The 22,586-nt window shown below is 41.9% G+C and overlaps 1 protein-coding gene across 2 annotated transcripts in view; it reads left to right on the top strand.

The window, feature by feature from the left end:
- Positions 1 to 22,586, top strand: part of fhit (fragile histidine triad diadenosine triphosphatase) — a 346,540-nt gene that overhangs the window by 227,360 nt on the left and 96,594 nt on the right. The window contains exon 5 of one of the 2 annotated variants that reach the window (XM_061784847.1): positions 10,097 to 10,147. The exons of the other annotated variant lie outside the window; for it this stretch is intronic. Within the exon in view, the coding sequence (XP_061640831.1) occupies positions 10,097 to 10,147 (51 nt within the window). The remainder of the gene's footprint in view (positions 1 to 10,096; positions 10,148 to 22,586) is intronic. 2 annotated transcript variants of the gene reach the window in all.

The following is a 22,586-nucleotide window of genomic DNA, read 5'->3' as shown; positions in this document are numbered from 1 at the left end:
TAGAAACACTTTACATGGGTTAGGGGCTGTGAATTACCTTCTTTCATTTTATCAAACATGTAAAATGTAATTAGAAACAAATGTATTATTTTGGCTTTAAGTAATAAATTCATGACCGTTTGTATGTTGTTGCTGACTACTGCAATATGTATATTTACATTAATTAAGTATGCCTTAACCATTTCATGACTGGTATCTTGCTTCTGAGTCCCAGAAGTGAGTCTGTAGCTGTGATACTGTAAGATCGATGTTATGGTTTCAGGTGATGAACTTTGTTTCAGAGTTATTGCTTGTCTAAATCAATGGGCTTGAATGATGAGTAGCAGTTTGTACAGACCATCTAAAACACCAGGGTAGATTTTTTTGCTTATTCGTTCAATGATCAAGGCCTGTTCATCTTTGGGTTATTACAGTGGAAGCTTGTCCAATATGAAAGATTTCTTCTTACAAAGAGGCCAAATAATAGTTTCTCTATGAAATCATGTACCATCAGAGTTGTGAGAATCTGCATCATATATCCATCCATCCATTTTCTTTACTGCTTATCCTCACTAGGGTCGCGGGCATGCTGGAGCCTATTTCAGCTATCGTCGCGCGAGAGGCGGGGTACACCCTGAACTGGTCGCTAGCCAATCGCAGGGCACATATGAACAAACAACCATTTGCACTCACTTTCACACCTATCCATCTTTTTAATATTCAGAGACTGAAAGTAGTGTATGTGCAAGGATCTCACAAACTCTGTTTTCTGGAATTGTTTTTCTGTATCATCACATTGTCTGGAAACTAAATCAAGCTTGTTTAAACAAAATTCATTCTTTATGATGTTTTATTTTATTTTAAGGTGGATATGATTGCTCACATTAAAATTCTAAAATTGATTGGATTTACAGTAGAGTTGAATTGAAAGGTTTATTAGAAACCTCATCATTTTTGAGGAGAGATATTGTTATAATATACAATAGCCTAATTGATAAGATGTATGGTTCAGAATGTAATGTGCCCACCATGGTGCTGATATAGTCAAGAAACATCTGAGTGGCAGGGCCCCAAATGGTGGAAGACTGGGGTGGTGGTCTGATCTGGACCAGCTGTCTACCCTTGCTAGGGTACAGAAAAATCCAATTTGGGGAGTACAGTCCCTACTATCCTCTCGGATAAACCACCCAAGACCACATGTGACATGTCCCTCTTGTTTTCCACAGTAGAGTTTCTCTTGTTATGAGGAGTGAGTTCACCCTCTTGTAAAACAAGGGTTTTTGATTTGGAAACCACTTGATGGTTTTGCTAGTCAGCACTGCCTCAGTACAGAATATAGCGGAGGGTTAATGTCTCAAAGTCAGCTCCCTTGGAAAACACTCTTTATGCGCCCCAAAAAGTCTTTCAGCAATGTATCAGCCTCTTCACTCTATTCCTCACCCCTGCTTGAATAACCACGACATTTATAGCTTGCACTACAACACGATGCAGCAGATGTGCATCTCATCCTGGGAACTGAACTTCCCTTTTGCCTTCAACAAAATTATCTTAGAAAATAAAGTGTTTTGTGACTGCTTGTTTATGTTAAAGTCCCTGGCACCGCCATGGTCATAAACCACCAAATGACGGAGCGGCTTGTCATTGATGCAGTGTAAGGCGCAGGGCACAAATCACATAATGCTTAAGCAGTGTGTGAGGGTGGGCAAAAAAGTATCTTTCGATTTATAAACCATTGTTGACTGCATTTCATGTCAGTCATGTAATCAATTAGTGATGTTTGCTTTTGTGTTATATAATGTTTTGCTGAAAACACTATGATGTTTGAGTCGCAGAGTTGTTGTTATATAATAAATGGAGACCAAAGAAATAATAAGACACCATCACTCGAATTGCAAGGCACAATTATCAGTCACCTGTCACCTAAAGAAAAAGCCACTCTTGCACAACCCATCCATCCATCCATCCATTTTCTGAGCCGCTTCTCCTAACTAAGGTCGCGGGCGTGCTGGAGCCTCTCCTAGCTATCATTGGGCAGGAGGCAGGGTACACTGAACTGGTTGCCAGCCAATCACAGGGCACATACAAACAAACAACCATTCGCACTCGCATTCACACCTACGGGCAATTTAGAGTCTCCAATTCATGCATGTTTTTGGGATGTGGGAGGAAAGCGGAGTGCCCGGAGAAAGGACACACAGGGAGAACATGCAAACTCAACACAGGCGGGGCCGGGGATTGAACCCCGGTCCTCAGAACTGTTAGGCTGACGCTCTAACCAGTCGGCCACCGTGCCTCCTCTTGCACAACCACGGAGAAAAAAACGCACTTGTCCCAACAATCCACAGTTCGACATCACGTAAAGACCAAGTCGACAAAAGTCGACATCCAGCCCAAATCCAGGATGACACCCCCTCAGCCAGCCTACATTCTAGAAATACATCCATCCATCCATTTTCTTTCCAGCTTATCCTCACAAGGGTCGCGGGAGTGCTGGACCCTCTCCCAGCTATCATCGGGCAGGAGGAGGGGTACAACCTGAAGTGGTTGCCAGCCAATCGCAGGGCACATATAAGCAAATAACCATTCACACTCACATTCACACCTACGGGCAATTTTATAGTCTTCAATTAACCGACCATGCATGTTTTCACAGGTGGGGCCAGGGATTGGAACCCGGTCCTCAGAACTGTGAGGCAGACGCTCTAACCAGTCGTTCACCGTGCCGCCCAAAGCAAAGCAAAGCAAAGCAAATTTATTATAGCATATTTCACACACAAGGTAACTCAATGTGCTTTACATGATTAAAAACATTTTAAAACAAAGAAAAAAACAACTTATAAACATTTAAAACAAATATTTATTTTTTTTAATAAAAATACAATTAAAACAGAGTACAGTGCAAGAAATATAATTTAAGAGTGGAAATACTCTAAAAAGCATGGGAAAAAAGAAAAGTTTTTAACCTGGACTTAAAAACATGCACACTTGAGGCTGACGTCACTTCTGCAACTTATTCCTTTTGTGTGCAGCATAATAGCTAAATGCTGCTTCGCCATGTTTACTTTGGACTCTGAGCTCCACTATTTGACCTGAGTCTGTCGATCTCACAGCCCTACTGGGTTTACATTCGATTAGCATTTCATTCATGTATTCAGGACCTAAACTGTTTAGTGATTTATAGACCAGTAGCAGAACTTTAAAGTCTTTTCTAAAACTGGCTGGAAGCCAGTGTAAAGACTTTAAAATTGGAGTAATATGCTCTGACCTCTTTGTTCTGGTCAGAACCCGAGCTGCAGCTGTTTAATGCTCTTTTTAGGGAGTCCAGTCAGAAGACTATTACAATAGTCAAGTCTACTTGAGATGAAAGCATGGATGAGATTCTCCTGGTCTCCTTGACACATGCAAGCCTTCACTCTGGATATGTTCTTCAGATGGTAGAACGCAATTTTAGTAATTGATTTGATATGACTGTTGAAAGTCAGGTCGGAATCTATCAGAACACCAAGGTTTCGGACTTGGTCTTTGGTTTTTATAGAGAGTGACTCTAGGTATTTACCAACAGCAATCCTCTTTTCTTTATTGCCAAAAACAATTATCTCAGTTTTGTTGTGGTTTAATTGAAGAAAATTTTGGCTCATCCAGATATTTATCTCTTTCCTCCAGGTGAGACCTGAACCATTTAAGGACTGTTCCATTTAGTCCTACCCACGTTTCCAACCTGTTCAGCAGTATATTATGATCTACCGTATCAAAAGCCGCACTGAGGTCCAACAAGACTAGAATTGACACCTTTCCCGAGTCAGTATTCAACCTTATATCATTTAGCACTTTGATAAGAGCAGATTGTGTATTGTGATGAGTTCGGAAACCTGATTGAAATTTGTCAAAAAGTCCATTTAAGTTCAAGAAATTGCTGAGTTGATTAAAAATAACTTTCTCAACAATCTTTGCTATGAAAGGGAGATTTGAGATGGGTCTATAGCTTGCTAACATGGAAGCGTCCAGCGTTAAATTTTTTAGCAGAGGCTTAATGGCAGCTACTTTAAGAGCTTTAGGAAACTCACCTGACTGAATTGAGCAATTGATCATTTGCTGCAAATCAGCTAGCACAGACTTAGCAATAGCTTTGAAAAAGTCAGATGGTATTGGGTCAAGACAGCTTGTTGATGGTTTCAGTTGCTGTACCGTTTTCTCTTCAGTTTTTTTGGTCAACTGTATCAAATTCTAACATGGTAATAGTTTTTCCTGAGTGGCTTCAGATGTGGTATCATTTTGCTGATTTGTGCTAATATTTAACCTGATGGATTGAATTTTTTCACTAAAATAACAAGCAAATTCATTGCATTTATCTACAAATTTACAAATCCAAAGTGTGCCCACATTCCTTAATTGGGGCTTTCCCAGGCTGTGTAGACATCTTTGCCGATACTTAACAAGCCCTAGTCCACAATTACCAACCAAATCAATACTATATATTCTCACTTGCTTGAATAACTATCATCATGAAATAAAACGAACGTCTATCAAGCCCAAACGCAGTCACCTAGAGTCCCCACCCCCTCCTTTTCGTCCTTTCAAGCTGCTTCCTGTGTACCAGTCATGCAAATCACCTACTGTGTAGGATTAGCGTATTTAAATATATTTAAATTAAATTGAAATGTATTGAGATGAGCAGTGCGGCTGCCTGAAAGCCAAATCACAGTGATTGCTGTGTGCATTCAGAATGTATTTTTCCATGCTGCTCCTTCTTAGGAGATATGCACAGATATGCAGCTGACTTATATAACATACTTTAATTATACGGTCACCGACAGTTATGCTTGTGCTGGTATGGCACTTTAGGATCCAATTGACAGGACTTTTTACCATCAACAATTATCCCAATTTAGGATTTAGACATGGCCTGAATCCAGATAGAGATATTGAAGCAAAAACGGATCCACCAACAGTTTTCATTCATGTAATGGCTCCCAGGTGATTGAAAGTACACATTTACATGTCTTTGTTGCCTGTATGCATTGATTGTCATCAAGTACCAATAAAACTGGATTTACACTACAGATTTGCAGTGCATAATTCCAATTCAGGCCCTATATCTAATACCCCTTTACATATTTTCGAGTCATCATTGCCCATTACCTGAAACAACATGTTCCCATCCTAATAAAGTGTAAAACCATGTGTCAATATCAAGCAGCAACAAGACACACCATAACAATAATAAAGCATTTAAAATGTGCATACCATCCAGCCATATTTTACCAGATGACTTAGCACACTTAAAACATCCTGTCATATCACTTGTCCAAACAAACGATTGTGAATGGGGCACTGGCAGAATTGAGCCCTGCATCTAAGACAGCTATGTGCACCACTTCTCTATTGAGAACCCCTAAAGTGGTACTTCTTTAAATGTAATAATTGTATGTCAAAGACATGGCAAGAAATGACAATTTGGTTTTTGTCCCATTGTCATTGACTTCATATGATTGGGTGCATTAAGCATCTTTTTCTAGACAAAGGACTTTGATTAGATTTTTTTGGGACTGGTGTCATGCATTTGTGTCCAATTGTTTGTCCTGTGTGACAGGAGGGAGTGCTGAGTGAAGATGGGTATCACTTTTAGCTTCTTGCACTTGCCACTGACAGCTTACGTGCTGTATGCTTTTCACTTATGGACAAAAGGTAGACTTTTTCTATCCGTGTTATATTTTAACATTTGACATGGTGTTAGTAGTTGACTTCAATTTGTACTTCAAGGAAGGGAGTGATTAAAGAGGATGTTGTTGTTTTTAAAGATTAGTGCTGATTAATACTGACTGTTCACTTCTGCTTATGCTGTGCATAACAATATTGTTAAAATACAATTAAAATCATTCCCTATGCAGTTTTATCACGGTGACAGTTTGGACTCTGGGAGGAATTTTTCCAGATATAATTAATCTCTTCGTAACGTTGACGTACCACTGTATATTTTCACTGAGCCAAGTCTGATGGATGTGTACAGGTCAAAATCAGGTGCCTAAATTTGCTAGTTAACAATACATTAAAATAATTTAAATTTAGAATGTAAATGCATGCATTGACATCATGAGGTCTGTGGAAACATGTTTTACTTTGCTACACAAAAAAACAAGACTCGGAATAATGTAATGAATCCAATATTTATATCTGCTTTGAAATAAACGATAAAAATGTTTGAATACAACAGCCGTAAAACATCTATTTTTCCCGTGCTAAATCTCTTCAATAAAAGTCATTTCTGGTGCCCGAAGTCAGCTGAGATAGGCACACACCCGTGACCTGGGTTAGGATAAGAAGAAACTAAATACTGCGAAACTTCGTTTTATATTCAAGACAGTGATCTTTTTTCCCTTCTTTATGGTTTCTCCAGTTTGCCTTGTTGTACCATAAATTATAACTTCTTCGAATTTGACTTTTTACGTTTATATTTGGTGTTGCTGATGGTGTAATGGTACATTTGCTTGACTTTGGCGCAGGCAGCATGGGTTCAGTTCCCACTCAGTGACGGTGTGAATGTGAGTGTGAATGGTTGTCCGTGTCTGTATGTGCCCTGCGACTGACTGGCGACCAGTTCTGGGTGTAGTCCACCTTTTCCCAGAAGTCAGCTGTGATAGGCTCCAGCGCCCCGCGACCCTAACCAGGATAAGCGGTGTTGACAATGGATGGATGAATGGAAGTTTACATTTAGTGCATGCATTTTCAGCTTTTCGTTTGTGTGGCTCGACAATAATGCCACAGTCATGTTCCCCTGGAAATAATTTGTAATAACTTTGATCTCATGACCTTTCATTAAGTTCCATTTTGTTCAGCACTAAAGTTTATGAGCGACTGTCTGCTAAATTGGACGGAGCTGTAACCCTCTTTCTTAGGGTTATAAAGAAGGTGTAAAGATTTTACAGAGGGCTCAATTGATTCATCATTACACAACTACCGAACCTACCCCAACTCTGGACAAAATGTGGAACAAAATTAATACAGCCCCAAAGCTGCTAAACTAAACGTATTTGACCATTTACATCACTTTACAGCATAGTAACCCATTAGCTGTATGATCTACCATAAAAATAAAACACAAAAATATAAATACAAACCCCAATTCGAATGAAAATACACTCTTCCAATCTTTAAAATATTTAATCTTCAAACTAATGAACATAATAGTTTTTTGCAAATATTCTCTGAATATTCTCTTTGAATTTTCATTCAAAAAATGCTGGGAGAAGGGCAACAAAAGACTGAACATTTTGAGGAATTCTGAAAAAAAAACTTGTTTGGAACATTCCACAGGTGAACATGTTAAGGTTAAATTTAAGAACATTTCTCAACGTACAATTTCAAGGAATTTAGGGATTTCATAATCTACAGCCCATAATATCATAAAACGATCCAGAGAATCTGGAGAAATCTCTACATATAAGTGGAAAGACCAAAAACCGACATTGAGTGCCCGTGACCTTCGATCCCTCAGCCGACACAGTATTAAAAACTGGCATCATTGTGTAAAGGATATTGCAATGTGGGCTCAGGAACATTTCAGAAAACCATTGTCACTTAACACAATTCATTGCTACGTCTATAAATGCAAGTTAAGATTCTACCAAAGCGAAAGGCATAAATTAACAACACCCAGAAACACCGCTGGCTTCTCTGGGTCCGAGCTCATCTGAGATTGACTGACGCAAAGTGGAAAAGTGTGCTGTGGTCTGAATGCCCCTGTGTCAGCTTTTTTGGAATGTGTTGCAGGCATCAAATTCATACATCCATTCATCCATTTCCGGAGGGCTAGATCAGACTACAAGATTTTAGCTCTGATACAGGCCTGATTAGCTATCGTGGGTGATCTCCCAGACTTGTTCACTTCTTGTAGTGTGATATAATCCATGACCAACGATTTGGCCGTACAACGTTAGATTTTTTTTGGATAGTTTCCGTATAGTGTGACAAATCAACGACAACTCTCCGAGAGCGCACCTTGACATTGACCAATCGGATTGCGTATTGCGACAGGTGCATCGCCTCCCGTGCTTGACGTTGTCAACATACTAGGTCGCCGTTGTCAAAATTTATTCACGCGCACAAAGCCAATGTTTACTAAATCTTTCAAGCTTAATTTGACAGAATGTCGGCATGTTTAGGTACAAACGTTAGTGCTATCTTACTACTGTATGTAACATTTTGTTGCCTGCTTGCAAGCCATATCATATTAAAAGTAAGTGAACATACCTCAAGCAATCCTTGAATGGACAACCCAAAACGTCCTCTTCCAAATTGTATTTTTTTTTCTCTCTTTGTTCTTTTTCCCCCCAACATTCCCGTGGCTATCCATTATTTGACAACAACTTGTCGTCGCCATGGTAACTGTTGTCTCTGGTTCTGGTGAAAGGTGACACGTTTTCTGGTCATGCCTCCCCAACAGTGTTTGATTTGACAAGGTAAAGCCCAGTGATTGTAAAAGATGGGATACGGTGGTATTGAAATACATGTTGCGTTGTGTTGCCACTGTCTGACCGATGATTGATTTTATGGGAGTAGTCTGACATAGTGCAATCGTGAAAGACCAAATTTGTCTCGTAGTCTGATTCAGGCATTAACTGCTTATCCTTATTCAAGACGTGGGTGTGCTGGCACCTATCTCAGCTGACTACGGGCAAGAGACGGGGTACACCCTGGACTAGTCGGCAGCCAGGCACATACAGTATAAACAAACCACCATTCACATTCACACTGATGGACAATTTAGAGTCTCCAATTAGCCTACCATGCATGTTTTGGGAATGTGAAGGAAACTGGACTACCCAGAGAAAATGGGGAGAACATGCAAACTCCACACAGGGACCCCAGATTTGAATCCCAGACCTCAGAACATTGAGGCGGATGTGCTAACCATTCGTCCACTGTGCCACTGCAGCAAATTCAAAACGAGTAAATATTTGCAAAAAAAAAACAAGACAATGAATTTTAGCAGTTTGAACATTATCTTGTCTTTGTAGTGTATTCAATTGAATATAGGTTGTGAAGGAGAAGTTGATGGTGATGTCAAAAAAAAGATGTCTGGGGAACCCACATCAGAATCATCTTTATTTGCCAAGTATGTCCAAAAAAACTCACAAGGAATTTGTCTCCGGTAGTTGGAGCCGCTCTAGTACGACAACAGACAATCAATTGACAGAGAACACTTTTGAGACATAAAGACATTGACAAAAAAAAAACCAGTCACTGAGCAATAAAGGGTTGCTAGTTGTCTGGTAATGCCGGTACATTTTTATTTATTTTTGACAATTGTGCAAAAGATGCAGAGTCCTCTAGCAGTTAGAGCAGTTCGAATGACTAATATTGCAATAGTCCGGTGCAATGACCATTGTGCAAAGGGCACCGAGACTTCAAGGAGTGTATGCAGTTTAAAGTGACGAGTAGTGCGATAATCTGGGACAATGTTGATTGTGCAAATGTTGCAGATACTCCTCAATCAGTGTGCAAAAGGAGCAAATGCTACTCTTGCATGAGTGACCAGTATTGGTCAACAACAAATATGCAAATAGTGCATTTATACAAAGAAAAAGGACATTGTGTGAGATGTGTTTGTATTTATTTATGGTTGTTTCCTTTTTGCTGAATCAGGACACATCTTGATTGGCTACATTCTATTCCACCTCACAAATCACAGCATCATGACGAGCGAGACGTTAGCATTTCCCACATAGATAAAGATTTGAAGGCTTACAATATTTAAGACTGTCGGCCCCTACCCGTTTCGGACCCTATAATTAGGACAAATCCACTCTAAACACACCTCAGACCTAAGAATATTCTTATAGGATAATCGTATGACACATAAACTAGTCTTGCATTTGACGTCCTTGGTCGGGAAGGGGCAAAATTGGGACAAAAACAGCCAGATTGTCTTTATGTCTGTATCAGGCCTAATTTGGTGAATTTGGAGTGCTACAAATATTCACAATCCATCAGCATTGCGACGCGCCGGCCAGGACATTTTCACGCCCTCTAATATGGCTGACCTCATGGCTGTGTCAACTTGGCTTTTAGGCTTTTAAAAGCATGGTCTTACTTTTTTTTTTTTTTTTTGATTTAACAGATCCTTGGGCGGAGTCGCAGCAGCAGTTAAGTTTTAATACAAGCATCTGTCGTATCCTGCCATGCCCATAAACAATGAAGGTCACGCTGAGAAGGAAGAGCTGAGAGACAAAGAGTTCTTTTAATTTTAGCACGCCCCAGTATGACCTGGCTGTGACCAACCGCTTCCCCCAAATACGTCACAGTCGCTTGGCCAATTTCACATTTCGCCTGGTTCAGTGTGAGGTTTGCATCACTCAGCCTACCAAACAGAGTAAAATCTGTTGTCTATGACTGTACATGACGCATGACTGAGAGTAGACCACAATGTCAGCCAGGTGAGCCTCACATGCCGATAAGAGCGAAACAATGGCATTCACACTGGAAGGTGGCCGGATCATAACGCACACCAAATGGCTTGACGGTATACTGTGAAAAATAAATTAAAAAACATAAAAAAAAGCACATATCTCTTTTTTTGCTCGTGGAATTAGTGAGACCTGCCAATATCCTTTAAAAATATCTAGTTAAGTCACATACTTGGCTCCCCTCAACAAAAGCGCTCTGAATCTTCCAATATGAGACATGGTGAACTTCACAAACTGGAGCAGGGGACTCTCCAATGATTGCCACTGCTCAGCATGTATTCTACCTGATTTTATAACAAACAGCGCTTATTTACTCTGTAGGCGTTTTTCTTCACTTTTCTTCACTTCATTAAAGTCAAATTACTAAACCAGTATTAATAAACAACTATCCCAATATATATTTCTTAACTATGACTGACTGTACTGTGTGCGCTTTGACACTGTATGCAATAGTGTTGTGCTCCAGAGCACACTATCTGACACCAAGACTTGCCCAAGACTAGAACTCACCGAGACCAAGAGAAGACAAAGACTTTTTGGGAGTCGAGACTGAGACAAGACCAAGACGGAGAAAAGCAGACTATGATGATAATTTGATAATTTTGTGTTTCATGTCTATTTCTTTGGATGTCTCAAAGCTGCAAATTGGGAGATGCCTAACTGATTTTAATTTTTCCTGTGACAGTGACAATAAAGCTCTATTGTATTCTCTTTACTTCGAATTTCCTTTTAAATGCATTTTATAGCCAAAAACATGGAGTCTGCAACTATTTCAAAGCACAACATGCGAAAATCCCCCCCCCCCCAAAAAAAACATTTTCCAACTAAATTCTTCTAATATAAATATATATAAGTATATAATATAAATCCATCCATCCATTTTCTTCCGCTTATCCGAGGTCGGGTCGTGGGAGGCAGTAACTTTAGCAGGGAAGCCCAGACTTCCCTCTCCCCAGCCACTTCTTGCAGCTCTTCCGGGGGATCCCGAGGTGTTCCCAGGCCAGCTGGGAGACATAGTCTATCCAGCGTTTCCTGGGTCGTCCCTGGGGTCTCCTCCTGGTGTGACGTGCCCAGAACACCTCACCAGGGAGGTACCCAGGAGGCATCCTAATCAGATCTCCGAGCTACCTCATCTGGCTCCTCTAAATGGCGAGGACCAGCGGCTCTACTCTGAGTCCCTCCCGAATTACTGTATGTATTTAAAAATTAAGATTTAAAGAAGAGCTTGGTTGCATTTACGAAACAAAAGAGATTGCTATATTTTGTGAGCTAAAAGTGCATGGTTGGGTCTCATATGAATGCTCATTTAAGATCGAATTAAAACCTCTTTCCGCAAATATTCATAATAGAAAGACCAAATTAGAGTCGCGAGTTTTACTTACAGTTAAGTTTAGCTCACCTGTGTTTATGTTTTCTTTCATGATGCTGGCTGAAGTTCAATTTTGTCCCCAGCATTTCAGTGAGGTGAAGAGCGCAGAATTTACACACCACAAAACATTTTCTTTTGCCTGTTGTTTTACATGTGAAGTCTTTGTGGTTGAGAAAGCCAACTTTAATTACTGTTGAGTTAGCGGACATGTCTTGCTCTGGGATCCCTCAGTCACATGAAGGATTTGAAGGTTGCAGTCATTACGGGGTGGTGGGAGGGATACTAATTGAAGGTATTAGTTGTTTTACGAAGTGATTTCTTCCTTATTATCACATTAATGAAGGTGAGGAACAGCAGATCAGTGCTGGTCTCCACCGGTCTCGATGAAAAAGCCACGGTCTGAGGCCAAGATAAGCCCAAGACTTTTGGGAGTGGAATCCGAGAAAAGACCAAGATCTTCAAAATTTGGTCTCGAGACCAGTCTCGAGTCTTACGACTACAGTTTGCAAAACATTTTGCACCGTGTTCAGTTACATAAAAGCGTACCGTGTTCACAGTTCAATTGACACTGTAAAGTTGTTTGCCACAACAGCAGACATCTTAAACATTTAATGAAATTATTGGTGCTGGTTTGAGTCTGCCTCGAAAAGATTAAACGTGTATTTTGTCTTTTTTTGACGTGATCTGTATTTTCTTCTTGACCACACAGTAAGCCACAATGAGTAATGGACCGATGGCAAATGAAGCAGCTTGATTAACTCTCCAAAATACAATGTGTCTTCACAAATGCTTTCACTTATTTGCACGAAATGCATCTCTAAAGAGCTTATGCGGAGAGATTGTTTGGAGTGTAGCTTAAAGCACAAGGTGAGGTGGCTGCTGCAAACAGAGAGCTCTGTGGGAAAGATGCCTGCAATACAGTTAATGACTTGGAAGGCGGCGGCACGGTGGCCGACTGGTTAGAGCGTCAGCCTCACAGTTCTGAGGACCCGGGTTCAATCCCCGGCCCCGCCTGTGTGGAGTTTGCATGTTCTCCCCGTGCCTGCGTGGGTTTTCTCCGGGCACTCCGGTTTCCTCCCACATCCCAAAAACATGCATGAATTGGAGACTCTAAATTGCCCGTAGGCATGACTGTGAGTGCGAATGGTTGTTTGTTCCTATGTGCCCTGCGATTGGCTGGCAACCAGTTCAGGGTGTACCCCGCCTCCTGCCCGATCACAGCTGGGATAGGCTCCAGCACGCCCGCGACCCTAGTGAGGAGAAGCAGCTCAGAAAATGGATGGATGGATGGACTTGGAAGGCAAGCTTGTTTATTGGCATGTATAGCCTCCAAGCTTAATGATGTCTACACTATCACTTCTGGCTTTACTGTAGATCTGTCTGTTGTACACAGAGGGGAAATGTATTCATCAGTTCAGACTCCATGATTTTTTTTAATGATTATGTTAAAAAACAAATGAAAATAAAAAGAGTTGTGACAAGCTAACCAAACCAAACACCTTGAATGTGGTAATCTAAAAGAAAAGAAAATGACCAGATACAAACCATCCACTGAATCCATGAGAAAATATGTATTGTTTTTGTTTTTATTGATTTTGTATTTGTCCAGTCCAGTGACAAACCATGGATGACAATACTTATTGAGAAAGAAAAAAAAAAAAAACAACAACAGAGTGTAATGACTTGCAATGCAGCCCTATGGGGGCACAAGCCAGTGCAAACTGTAGGGCGGTCCCAAGCCCGGATAAATGTAGAGGGATGCGTCAGGAAGGGCATCCAGCTTAAAACTTTGCCAAACAAATATGAGCGTTCATCCAAAGAATTCCATACCGGATCGGTCGTGGCCTGGGTTAACAACGTCCGCCACTGGCGCAGTCAACCTGCAGGGCGCTGTTTGAAATTCAGCTACTCATACAAGGAAAAAGGTTAGCGAAGAAGAATTGGGACACTGAGAGGACCGAGGAGAGGCGAAAGGAATACATTGAGATGCGACATAGGGCAAAGGCCAAACAAGAGGCATAGGATGACATGTATGCCAGGTTGGACACTAAAGAAGGAGAAAAAGATCTATACAGGTTGGCCAGACAGAGGGATAGAGATGGGAAGGATGTGCAGCGGGTTAGGCTGATTAAGGATAAAGATGGAAATATGTTGACTGGTGCCAGTAGTGTGCTAGATAGCTGGAAAGAATACTTCGAGGAGGTGATGAATGAGGAAAATGAGAGAGAAGGGAGAGTAGAAGAGGCAAGTGTGGTGGACCAGGAAGTGGCAATGATTAGTAAGGGCATTAAAGAGGATGAAAAATGGAAAGGCAGTTGGTCCTGATGACATTCCTGTGGAGGTATGGAAGCATCTAGGAGAGGTGGCTGTGGTGTTTTTGACCAGCATGTTCAATAGAATTGTAGTGCGTGAGAAGATGTCTGAGGAATGGAGGAAAAGTGTGCTGGTGCCCATTTTTAAGAACAAAGGTGATGTGCAGAGTTGTGGGAACTATAGAGGAATAAAGCTGATGAGCCACACAATGAAGTTATGGGAAAGAGTAGTGGAGGCTAGACTCAGGACAGAAGTGAGTATTTGCGAGCAACATTATGGCAGGGTGAGAAGCTCAGTCATCCGGGAGGACCTCAGAGTAGAGCCGCTGCTCCTCCGCATTGAGAGGAGCCAGATGAGGTGGCTGGGGCATCTGATTCGGATGCCTCCCGGACGCCTCCCTGGTGAGGTGTTCCGGGCATGTCCCACCGGGAGGAGACCCCGGGGACGACCCAGGACACGCTGGAGAGACTACATCCTTCGGCTGGCCTGGGAACGCCTCGGGATACCCCCGGAAGAGCTGGATGAAGTGGCTGGGGAGAGGGAAGTCTGGGCGTCCCTGCTGAAGCTACTGCCCCCGCGACCCGACCCGGATAAGCGGTAGAAAATGGATGGATGGATGAGTATGGCTTCACGCCTAGAAAGAGTACCACAGATGCATTATTTGCCTTGAGGATGTTAATGGAAAAGTACAGAGAAGGTCAGACGGAGCTACATTGTGTCTTTGTACATCTAGAGAAAGCCTATGACAGAGTACTGTTAAATAAATTGTACAAAGTTATCATTTATTTGCTTAGCTTGCATTAGTATTATGAATGATTTTGATGGTTGCTTGCTGACCGTGGGGGAGAGGAAGATGTCTCGCCTTCAAGAAAATGACTCAGCAGGAATCAACAGAAAAGGGCACCTTGACCAAGGACACATAGCCAGGTGTTAATCTCATATCTTCACCTTGAAACCCTCCCCTTAGTATGTTATGTCTTGTAACTTAGATACCTCCCCATTTGAAATAAATACAGGAGCTGTAGAGGAACTGTGGTACTGCATGCGGAAGTCTGGAGTGGCAGAGAAGTATGTTAGAATAATACAGGCCAATAATACATGTACGAGGGCAGCAGAACAGCAGTTAGGTGTGCTGTAAGTGTGACAGACGAATTTAAGGTAGAAGTGGGACTGTATCAGGGATCAGCCCTGAGCCCCTTCCTTTTTGCAGTGGTGATGGATAGGCTGACAGATGAGGTTAGACTGGAATCCCCGTGGACCATGATGTTTGCAGATGACATTGTGATCTGCAGTGAAAGCAGGGAGCAGGTGGAGGAATAGTTAGAAAGGTGGAGGCATGCACTGGAAATGAGAGGCAACAGGAAGCAGAGTTGGAGGTGGCGGAAATGAAGATGTTGAGGTTCGCTCTCGGAGTGACCAGGTTGGATAAAATTAGAAATGAGCTCATCAGAGGGACAGCCAGGGTTCGATGTTTTGGAGACAAAGTTAGAGAGAGCAGACTTCGATGATTTGGACACGTCCATAGGAGAAATAGTGCGTATATTGGTAGAAGGATGATGAGGATGGAGCTGCCAGGCAAGAGAGGTCGAGGAAGACAAAAGAGAAGGTTGATGGATATCGTGAGGGAAGACATGAGGCAGTTGGTGTTCTAGAGGAGGATTCAGAAGATAGACTTACATGGAAAAGGATGACGCGCTGTGGTGACCCCTAACGGGACAAGCCGAAAGGAAAAGAAGAAGTAGAGTGGAATGACTTGCTGGTATAGCTGTCTCATGTACAAATAAATCATATTAATACATGAAAGGTTCAGGATTTGAATCTAAGGTCATCACGTTGTTCTTGTTGGCTGTTCCTTCTGTACTCCAAAAACATACTTTGCAGGAGACTACTTCAGACTAAATTGCCTGTCATAGCCACTGTGTGTAGAAATGGTTGTCCGTCTCTCACCCTAAGTCATCTGGGATAGGCTTCAGTTTCCCATTTTCCTGTTGACTCTGAACAGAATCAAGTATGGAAATAGATGGATGGATGAACAAACAAATACTTGATATACTTATGTAGTATATTTGGGGGTTAATCAATTTGGAAAACGATACAAAGGAAGGTAAACACCTGCGTTCACTTCCGGGTTAGTCCGATTTACGCTTTAACGTGAAAATCGAATGAATTTGTCTCGTAAAGTGCCACCACATCACTTTTTATATGTATAAAATTTAGGAGAAAGGGACGACAACCCTTTTATCAGTCTTGTAATCTGAAGGTTGCTACATGAATTAGATAAGAGTTATTGATAACCAGAGGTCTTTTGTCGAACCCAAACACACACAAATGATACAGGTAGTGAATTTTTATCGAAAATATTATGAGATCTAACATGGGAATCTACAAGGGAACAATACAGGAAAGAGAACACAGAGGACAGACAAACATTGGCAAAGGAGACTACCTTGATATGAGGGTGGAATGAGCGTGTATTGACAATTCATAGAGTTGGGGGTTCCTGTTCTCATTAATTTAAACCAAAATATGAAACTAATCTGTCCTTTTAGTAGACCGCAAGTTGGATTTACGTGCATGGAACACAATTTAGGCAGGCTGGTCGATCTCCCGAATGTTTGGCTGGTCCGGTCCGCACGGGGGGAATAGGTGGGTTTGGCGGGAAAGGAGGAAGGAAAAAATAAAGAGCAGAGAAAAAAAAAAAGTTCCCAGGCAGGGCGGCCGGACCCTGTATGTCACTTTTCGCAAGATGTTCGGAGCGGACGTGCGCTGCCCGCTTCCTTCCCAACGGAGTTTGCCCAGGCACCCAAAAGGATAGCTCGGAGTGGTGGCAGGATGCCCTACGGCGGGGAAGCGTCCGCTATGTCCTCTTCACCGCAAGGTGGAGCGTCCTAGCTGAGCTAGTCTTAGCGTCCTAGCTGAGCTAGTCTTCGGCAAGTTGGTCGAATGAGAGCCAGCGCTCAACAAAGGGGGTTCCGGCCTTTATGGCGAGCCGCCAAGGGGGTGGTTCTCCGGGATTTCCGAGGTTGCAGTAGCTTTTCCACTACGTGTGGGTGTTGCTCATTCTCCATCCCATGTCCCAGACCGAAGGAACAAATGTCATTGAAAACAGCGGGAAAAAGAACTGTTTGTTGGTGAGACTCTTCAGGCTGGCTGGGGGTGTGAGTTAATTAATTTAGCGTCCGGGTGAGAAACAAGGTGTCTGTGTCTCATCTTTGATGAGCTACTTGGGACTGACTGGTAATTCATTTAGCTTCCGTGTGCGAAGTTAAACCCACCATGCTTCTTCTCTGATAAACAGACAAGGCTTTCCTTCGATATCTTGTGTACGCAGACTGACTAGGCAGGGGAGCCAAGGCAGGTATGCGAAACAGCATGAGAGTGGGGGTGCTGGGTGTCATCTTTACTAAGGTGTCCATTAAACACTTAACTGGAACATCAATATTGCAAATCCTGTAGAAATTGCAATTCCCATACAAAATCATTACGTGCCATTGTCAGTGATTTTCTATTCTAAGCTCACTTTTGATTTGACTGCAAAGAAATTACACTATTTTGGTTAAAATTAATTTTCATAGTATGTCAAGCAATTACTTACATCTTGTATGTGCTGTATAATTCGTTTTTTACATTGAGAACTGTTTAGTACCCCGTTGTGCTGTTGACATAACCAACATTTTACGAAGGGGCTTGTAGTGACAAACGGGCCCGAACGTACTAGACAACAAATGTGTACATTTGAAGTGCTCTTTTTGTTTTCCTTAGTTAAAGAGCACACATATTGAATTAATATTGTACAAGAATAAACCGATTACAAAGCAATGCAATGGCTTGTTTTATGATACTTATTAGCGACTGAAATCCCCAAAATGCAGAGTTTGACAGCTGGTTGCGTTGATGTGCAGTCATTCATGTAGAGAAAGAAGAGAGAGGACACATCCTTGGGGCATCCCGGTGCTGGTGGCGCGTGTAGATGAGGTGGCCTCCCCCAGGCTCACCTGCTGTGTTCTGCCCATCAGGAAGCTGTAAATCCACTGGCAGATGGCAGGCAAGATGCTGAGCTGAAGAAGGTTGGAGGAAAGAAGTTCAGGGATGATGGTGTTGAACGCAGATCAGAAGTCCACGAACAAGATCCTCGGTTAGGTCCCAGCGCCATCAAGATGTTCTCCACAGACCTGTTTGCTTGGTAGGCAGGGGGATGAGCAGGGGTCCTGTGACGTTCTTGAGGTGGTCCAGCACGAGGCGTTCAAAAGATCTCATGACCACAGATGTCAGGGCGATAGGCCTGTAGTCATTCAGATCCGAGATTGCAGGTTTCTTGGGGCCTGGGATGATGGTGGAGCGTTTGAAACAGATGGAACGTCACACAGTTCCAGAGAGCAATTGAAGATCACTGTCAAGACTGGAGCAAGCTGGTCCGCTCAGAATTTGAGGCAGGATGGGGACACAACGTCTGGGCCCACTGCTTTGTTGATATTTTGTTGTTTGAAGATATGTCTCACATCCTGTTCGTGGATGGTCAATGCAGAAAGGGGAGTCAGAGGTGTGCTGGTGGTTGGTGTTGCGGCTGGGTGGGTGTGGAGTGTGAAAGTGTCCTTTTTAAATCTGCAGTAGAAGGTGTTCAAGTCATCAGCTAGTCTTTAATTGTTCTCTGCTTGGAGGATGGTCACTTGTAGTTGGTTAGCTATTGTAATCCATGCCAGACTGACTTAAGAGTCGTTCGCGGTAAACTGTTTTTCTGCATAATTTCTCTTTGCGATGTTAATTTCTTTGGTCAACTGGTTTCTAGCGCAATTATACAGGGCTCTATCCCTGTATAATTGCACACATTAGTCAGCAGACTACTCATTAAATTTCAACTCGAGCATATTGAAAAGTATCTATTAAAGTTCGGCAGGAGAGTACTTGGTGTATCTTCTGGTAGGAAAGGGGAGAAGTAGACTTGGTGGTGAAACGTCAAAGTACAGGAACTCATACAAGGAAAGAGTTTAGCTCAGAAGAACTGGGACAGGCAGGGCGAAGATAGATGTGGCAAAGGCCAACAACAGGCATATGAGGACATTTATGCCAGGTTGGACACAAAAGAAGGAGAAAAAGATAAATACAGGTTGGCCAGACAGAGGGATAGAGTTGGTAAGGATGTGCAGCAGGTTAGGGTGATTAAGGTTTGAGATGGAAATATGTTGACTGGTGCCAGTCGTGTGCTGGATAGATGGAAAGAATATTTTAAGAAATTGATGAATGAAGAAAATGAGAGCGAAGGAAGAGTAGAAGAGGCAAGTGTGGTTGACCAGGAAGTAGCAATGATTAGTCAGGGGGTAGTTAGAAAGGCACTGAAGAGGATGAAAAATGGAAAGGCAGTTGGTCCTGATGACATACCTGTGGAGGTATGGAAGCCTCGAGGGGAGATGGCTTATGAGTTTTTGACCAGCTTGTTCAACATAATTCTAGTGGGTGAGAAGATGCTTGTGGTAAGAAGGAAAAGTGTGCTGATGCCCATTTTTAAGATAAAGTTAATGAGCCCACACAATTAAGTTATGGGAAAGAGTATGAAGGCTAGACTGAGGACAGAAGTGAGTATTTGTGAGCAACATTATGGTTTCATACCGAGAAATAATACCACAGATGCATTATTTGCCTTGAGGGTGTTGATGGAGAAGTACAGAGAAGGTCAGAAGGAGCAAATTGTGTCGCTGTAGATCAAGTGAAAGCCGATGACTGAGTACGCAGAGAGGAACTGTGGTACTGCATGCGGAAGTCTGGAGTGGCAGAGATGTATGTTAGAGTTGTACAGGACTTGAGTGAGGGCAGCAAAACAGTGATGAGGTGTGCTGTAGGTGTGACAGAGGAATTTATGGTGGAGGTGCGGCTGCATCAGGGATCAGCCCTGAGCCTCTTCCTGTTTGCAGTGGTAATGGATAGGCTGACAAATGAGGTTAGACTGTAATCCCCATGGACAATGATGTTCGCAGATGACATTGTGATTTGCAATGGAAGCAGGGAGCAGGTGGTGGAACAGTGAGAAAGGTGGAGGCATGCACTGGAAATGAGAGGAATGAAGATTAGCCAAAGTAAGAAAGAATATATGTCCATGAATAAGAAGCTGTAGGGGGAGGAGTGAGGCTCCAGGGAGAAGAGGTAGCAAGGGTGGAGGACTTTAAATATTTGGGATCAACAGTCCACAGCACTGGTGAGTGTGGTTAGGAAGTGGAAACGGGTCCAAGCAGGTTGGAACGGATGGCTGAAGGAGTCGGGTGTATCATGTGACAGAAGAGTCTCTGCTAGGATGAATGGCAAAGTTTATAAGACAGTGATGAGGCCAGCCATGATGTCCAGATTAGAAACAGTGGCACTGAAGAGACAACAGGAAGCAGAGCTGGAGATGGCGGAAATGAAGATGTTGAGGTTCTCTCTAGGAGTGACCAGATTGGATAGGGTTAGAAATGAGCTCATCAGAGGATGGCCAAGGTTAGATGTTTTGAAGACAGTTAGAGAGAGCAGACTTCGATGGTTTGGACACATCCAGAGGAGAGATAGTGAGTATATTGGCAGAAGGATGATGAGGATGGAGCTGCCAGGCAAGAGAGCTGGAGGAAGACCAAAGAGAAGATTGATACATGTAGTGAGGGAAGACATGAGGGCAGTTGATGTTAGAGAGGAGGATGCAAGAGATTTGCTTTCATGGAAAATGATGACACGCTGTGGCGACCCCTCACGGGACAAGCCGGAAGGACAAGAAGAAAAGTCAAATTAATTAGAGGATTTGTAATAATTTAATCTTGATTAACTGCATTTTAATCATGTAACAATATTTTTTCCTAAAAAGCAACATGGTTTAATTTACCATAAGTGGATATTAGTGGACAACTGAATCAAATAATTGACACAGACCCGCAATATTTTTTACTCTGGAAAAATAGATTTAATTGCATTTCAGTACAAAACAATAGAGAAACTAATGGAAAATATACCTGGCCAAAATTAAACAGACCTAAAGTTAAAGTTTCATTTTAGGACAATTTATGTTGAACATTACCTTTAAATGGTTTCTGCATGGCATTTCAAAAGTTGGATCACGTCACAGCGTTGAAGTACTCCAGTGGTATGAAAATTCCTTTTTGCATAAATTGCACAAAACCACACTTATGAAGGATTTCATAATTTTTTTTTTAATTAAATTAATTTTGCCTCCCATATGTCCCAGCAACTTTGTTTCATCCAATTCCTCAATTTTGGTAGCCGAGCGCTGACATGTGCGTCATTGTAATCGGTGTACCAGGAAATCTTGCACTGACAAAGGTTCCGTGTTGTGTGGAACACAAAATCCGATTCTTTTTAACTAATTAATTTGTTGGAATTAATTAATTGAGATAATGTGTTAAAGTCCCACCCCTAATTATAATACATCAAACTAGCTTAAATACCTTAATACGACTACTCTTCACAAACTCGTTTTTAACTGCACATTTGCACATGGAATTACTTCCCATAAAATGATACATACAGGGCTGCTTTTTCAGCAGTTACAAAAAATTTGACTGCGCGGAAGCTTCATTTTCTTACTCTCAGCTATCTGCATGTCATACCGAGCCCCAGCACTTTAGGTTCCACAGTACTTCTGGAGCGTCAAAATAAAAGTTTGATTTTCAAAGTGAGAGTCTCATTGCAGAGATAAACTAAAACTTATCTGAAATGCAGAACAGTTACATTTAAAAGTCAGGAAATCAGTGTTCTTCCTGTAGACAGCTTTTACAAATACACTTTAGAGGCACCTGAAATCTGTTCTGTGAAAGCACCTTGATGAATGTCTCTGTTGCTGAATTTCTAATTTGTCTTTAATACCGTACACAAAACTACAACAGTTGGACATCTTTCAGCAAATTCCACACCATCCATCTTTCTTCATTGGAAAGCATGTAGCCACACCTTAATGTCGCAAACAGTAATGTGAACGGATCTCCTCAGAAGCCTTTGACCAAAATTACATCTTTCACAGTGAAGGAGATTCATAGATTGTCATTTCAGCACTTTTTGTAGACATTCTTTCTTTCCTCAATCGCTCATTGAAGCCCAAACACCAGATGGGGGCAAAAACAAAATTTGTCATCCTTCAAAACTGCCATCTTCACAACAAATGACTGCTGGTGTGTGATCATACGGGAAATTCAGCAGCTAAGTTGAGTTGTTTTTTTTTTCTTCATACTGCAGTTCAGAAGCGAGGGACATAAACAAAGCTTCAAATCTGCTGTTGTTTTTCTAGGCACAAACAGTAGCTCAAATGCCTTAAGGTTGCCCTTCAGGGGGATGTTGAACTATGTCATTTTAAAACCAGATTTATACCCACACTAACTGCTGTTAGTTTTATACTTCAGTTTATTTGTCTGCAGTACTGCCTGCAGTGTGTGAATGTGTGTGTGTGTGTATATATATATATATATATATATATATATATATAGGGTTATACA

The sequence above is a fragment of the Phyllopteryx taeniolatus genome, chromosome 9 (genome assembly GCF_024500385.1).
Source record: "Phyllopteryx taeniolatus isolate TA_2022b chromosome 9, UOR_Ptae_1.2, whole genome shotgun sequence".
In the NCBI taxonomy this organism is placed as follows: Eukaryota; Metazoa; Chordata; class Actinopteri; order Syngnathiformes; family Syngnathidae; genus Phyllopteryx; species Phyllopteryx taeniolatus.
This window is presented reverse-complemented; position numbering and strand designations above follow the sequence as displayed.